A 5308-nucleotide genomic window follows, 5' to 3' on the forward strand; every position below is an offset into this window, starting at 1 on the left:
TCAGCCAACATCCTTCGAACCGTTTAAAGAGAAAATGATCTTGACCTGTCAATAACTTGATATTTTATTTTCATGACCACTGGCCATAAATTCTTAGTTCCCCACTATTTTTTTTATTTTTTTAACTTGTCTACTCTTCCTCTGCACTGTTTCTCTGTCTTTAACTCTATCTTAGACAAAGGAAGTGAATGATTTGAAAATAATAATGAGAAAGGAAAAAAAATAATGGCTGTTGAAACTTGCTGGGAATTATTTTATTTGATTTTCTATTTTCTTTATTAAATTCTTGAGAAAAATTTGTCACGAGTGTGTTTTTTTTCTCTTCCATTTTCCACCTCTCTCTTTTACTTCCTGTCTCTCTCTAACCCATATCTGCATGGTGTATTGTAAATTATTAAAGATAGGTAAGTAATACACCCAGACATTAGTTGCTTCCATAATCAATTGACAGCAGTGTAAAGTAGAAACATTCTTAATTCCTTTCTGCTTTAGATTGAAATACATTTGCAGACAAAATGCTGAATAGTTCAACTACATCTGATTGTCTTTTAAGCTCATTAATAAATGTCCATTTGTTTTTGCAGTCATTTTTCCACGTTAGCATGGGTTAGATGAATATATTATTGAAGTATTTTTTCGGCTTAATGCATTTCCTGCCACTAACCCTTATTGTTTTTCTATGAATGTATGAAGGCATGAAGCTAGCAGATGGTTTGTCGACAGGAGACTGGAAATAACTTTTATCTGTATCCCATGATTTTCAAAGAAGAGCAAATGTAAACAAATAACATACATATGCATCAGCACATACATACACATATATATATATGTGTGTGTGTGTGCATGCATGAGTATGTGTACGTGTGTGTGTTCATGTGTGTGGAATTATACTTTTCTACACTAGGTACAAGGCCTGAAATTTTTGGGGAGGGGATCAGTCAATTACACTGACCCCAGTATGCAACTGGTACCTAATTTATCGACCCTAAAAGGATGAAAGGCAAAGTCGACCTCGATAGAATTTGAACTCGGAACACAGTGGCAGACGAAATACCGCTAAGCATTTCGCCCGGCCCACTAACGTTTCTGCCAGCTTGCAGCCCCCAACCGAGAATTATGATTTTCATTAGCTTATTTCCTTCGCATTCATATATTATCAGTTTAGATCTTAATTATAGAAAAGAAAAATGAAACCATTATTCAATGCTAATTTTGTTTATTGTAAGATAGAAATTTAAATGTAATAAAATGTTTTAAAAGAAATTTAAAGTGCCTACGTGATAACTGTAAACCTACTTTTGGGCCACCCTGTATATATGATGGGCTTCTTTCAATTTCCATCTACCAAATCCACTCACAAGGCTTTGGCCTGCCGAAGGCTATAGTTGAAGACACTTGCCATGTGAAGTCATGGGGTTGGAAAGCAAGCTTCTTACCATGTTTATTGAGGTTTTTGACCTAACTTCTACTCAAGGGTGATCAAAACCACAATTTGAATGGTGGAGAGCTATTGTCGATTAAACTGACACTAGTAGTCAGCTGGAACTTAATTCATAGCACTCTGATGAATGGATGCCAAAGTTGAATAGAATGAAAACCAACTAGGTCTCAAATCTCTGGCCGAAAGTAGATTTGATTTTAGTTGTATAAGCTCAAAGCTTAGCCAGGAACAAGAGCAAAAATAATGGAAAGTTATATTGCTGGGCAATAGATCAAAACATGAATAGAAAAATAAGAAATGAAATGTACTGGACATGACAACTTGACCATGATCCTTAGGAACATGCCTTTCAAGACTAAGAAGATCAAAGAGAACCATGAAGATAAAATAAGAACTGGAACCAAGAAATGTTTCTATTGGGATAAACATCTTGATCCATTCTGGACAAAACACTGCGAAGAAGGAAATGGTAGAATGATCAAAGTATGAGAATCTCAAAATTGAAGAAAAAGAGCAAGATGTACAACAAGAATGTGAAAATAATTCTAATAAAAATTACAACACTGAGTGAGACAAGAAGAGAAGAATATGAACGAAAACATTGAAACCATTTCTAGTTCACACAATGTTACATATCAACCAATAGATTAGTGTGTTGGATACACGCTTTATCTTGTGTAAGACACTTTCAGATCAATGATACAACTCAAATAAATCATTCTCTGCACTCAACGGATTCCTTAACAATTGTCACCCAATAAAATAATACAATTCACACAACACATAACTCTATGAAACAATATAACCAGCAAACAATAAAATAATGGAACATATATCGTTCCATAATTGATACCAGATACTATAACAACTCCCAGATCATGTGTTCTACATAGTTTCCACCTAATAACACAATCCACAGAGCTCACACACACCACATGTGCTACATAATCACAACCTGACATTTCTACATGTATTTCCGATCATACGTGAAAAACAAACACGGCGACGGCCACTACCACCTACCAACAAGATAATACAACTCACAGTGTGTGCATACTGAATGACTGAGCCACATGTACATACACTGTATGACACCTACATACACACATACTTATGCTGTATAACAGATCCACACATACATAGTATGACAGAGCTACACAAATAATCATACTGTATGACACCCACATACACATGTACATACACAGCATGAAGGAGTCACACACACACACTCACACGTACACACACATACATACACAATGCAACAGAGCCGCACATGCATACACTGCATGACACCCACATACACATACACTGTATGACCAACCTACAAACATACACTGTAGGACAGACAACATTCTTTCCAGCCTTGTTTTAGTAAATAAAGAGAATGTTTCTACAGAAAGGCACGTGGTTTAGTGGTTAGGGCATTTGGCTCATGATCATAAGGTCATAAGTTCAATTCCTGGTGATGTGTTGTGTCCTTGAGCAAGACACTTTTTTTCACATTGTTCTAGTCCCCTCAACTGGCAAAAATGAGTAGTACCTGTATTTTAAAGGGCCACAGAGCTGCACAATAAAAATAAGACAAGTGAATAATAATAATAATGACAACAAGAGCATTCAGAGAGTACAAATCTCTGCCAAGGCAACACTAACGTCCTTTCAATGATTAGCTGGAGATGATTTTTAAAATGAGAATATCTGAAATAAACTCGGCTGCTCTCACAAATGAGAATACTAAAAATGGACCCGACCGCTCTCAAGAATTAAGTAAAAGACGGGAAAATAATCCAGAATCCTTGTCCAGTACCAGATTGATCCCAAAATCTAATCAGTTTGTGCCAGTTACAGGCCAAACATTCCTGAAAGTTTCATTTGAATCCATCCTGTGGTTCTTGAGTTTTCTTAACAACAGACAAACAAACAAACATGACTGAAAACACTACCTCTGCCTTCACTAAGGTGGAGATAATGATAATTTGGGGTAAAGGGAATGGTCGATTACATCGACCCCAGAGCTCAAGTGGTACTTCTTAATTTATCGACCCCTAAAGGATGAAAAGCAAAGTAGACCTCAGCAGAATTTGAACTTGGAATGTAGTGACAGACGAAATGTTGTTAAGCATTTTGCCTGGCATGCTAATGATTCTGCCAGAATAATAATAATAATAATAATAATAATAATAATAATAATAAGATTATATAGGACTGAGGTAACTCCTCCAGAAGTTATACAGAAATAAAAAATAGAAGAGTGCCATAGTTAATAATAATTCTTTCTACTAAAGGTACAAGGCCTGAAATTTGTAGGGGGGAGACTAGTTGATTACTTCAACCCCAGCGTTTCACCGGTACTTAATTTATCAACCCCAAAAGGATGAAAGGTAAAGTTGACCTCGGCGGAATTTGAACTTAGATCATGCAGACGAACAAAATGCCACTAATCATTTTTCCTGGTGTCTTAATGGTTCTGCCAGCTTGCTACCTTAATAATAATAATAATGATAATAATGATAATAATTCTTTCATAATGATATCTTCAAAGAGCTTTTAATATAGACAGCATAGGCACAAGGCCAGCAATTTGAGAGAGATGTGGGGGAGTCAATTAAGCTGCTTGTAATGTTTGATTGTTACTTTGTTTTATTGATTCCCCCACTTTTTGTACTCCAGGACGATGAAAGAGAATGTTGACCTCTGTGGGATTTGAAATTAAAATGTAAAGAGTTAGAACAAATACCGAAAGGTATTTTGTCAAATTACTAAAAATAATAATAATTATAATAGCAATAATAATAATAATAATAATAATAATAATAATATGTGCTGAATATTGTAAAGTGTTTAAGGCAAGTTAAGTCATTGAGAGCTTAATGTGGCCGGTGAGAAGCATTTTCAATAATGAAGTCGAAAGTGGTGTGTAAATTAATGATTTAGCATTGGTATCGATTTTTTACTATAATAAAAGATATTGATTTTATTAAAGCTAACATTTTGAAAATTGAAAAAAAATAAATAAAAGTATTTAATTAACCATATCGTGTGCCTCTATTGATTTGGAACCTTCTAACAATTTTTTTGTAACTAATTTCTTTCTCTTCTCCCCCCCCTTCTCTACTTTTTTTACTTATATTTCTATCTACTTCTCATTGTGTGTCTGTCTTTCTGTCTGTTTAACTGTGAGTGTGTGTGTGTGTGTGTGTGTGTGTAAACGTATATTTATATGTCTGTCTGTCCAACTCTCGTTCTCTCTCACATTATCTCTCTCTTTTTCTCACACATACACACATACACACACATATGCACAAGTATGTTTTCCTGTCATTCTTCCTTTCCCTATTTTTCTCCCTGATTCCCTCTCCTGCAACTTCTCTCTTATCTCTATCTTAGCTGTTAAAACATTCGTAAAGTTTAAAACCTTCAGCATACTCACTGACATTTCTACCTCATTAGAATCATATCAAGTACTCAAGTGCTGCAAAAGTTAGAATTAACTCAAGAACGCCATACAGTGACATGGTTCAAAGATGAATGTATCTAGCAGCAATGCATTCTAGTACCATTTTCCAGCTTTCAAACTCATTGTGGCACTCAACTAGAGCACCTTTAGTTTCCAAGATGTTATCAATGTGCACCAGAGCCATGCAAAAGACATTTCATGCAGCCATTTGTTGTTGTTGGGTTCCAGTTTGTGGGTCTTTATGTCTCTATTTATATTTACAACGATAAAGCCTTCTACACTTGTGTTGTTTATTTCAACATATAGGCACAGATGTGGCTGTGTGGTAAGAAACTTTCTTCCCAACCACATGGTTCTGGGTTCGGTCTCACTGCATGGCACCTTGAGGAAATGTCTTCTAGTATAGCCTC

The 5308-nt window shown here is 35.4% G+C and overlaps 1 protein-coding gene across 1 annotated transcript in view; it reads left to right on the top strand.

Annotated features, from left to right (window-relative positions):
* Positions 1–1783: 1783 nt before the first annotated feature.
* The window catches only part of LOC106876447 (muscle M-line assembly protein unc-89), a 351593-nt gene continuing 348068 nt past the window's right edge, over positions 1784–5308 (top strand). Inside the window, exon 1 of the mRNA XM_052972242.1 lies at positions 1784–1924. Coding sequence (XP_052828202.1) covers positions 1784–1924 — 141 coding nt within the window. The remainder of the gene's footprint in view (positions 1925–5308) is intronic.

Source organism: Octopus bimaculoides, chromosome 12, assembly GCF_001194135.2.
Source record: "Octopus bimaculoides isolate UCB-OBI-ISO-001 chromosome 12, ASM119413v2, whole genome shotgun sequence".
Classification (NCBI taxonomy): Eukaryota; Metazoa; Mollusca; class Cephalopoda; order Octopoda; family Octopodidae; genus Octopus; species Octopus bimaculoides.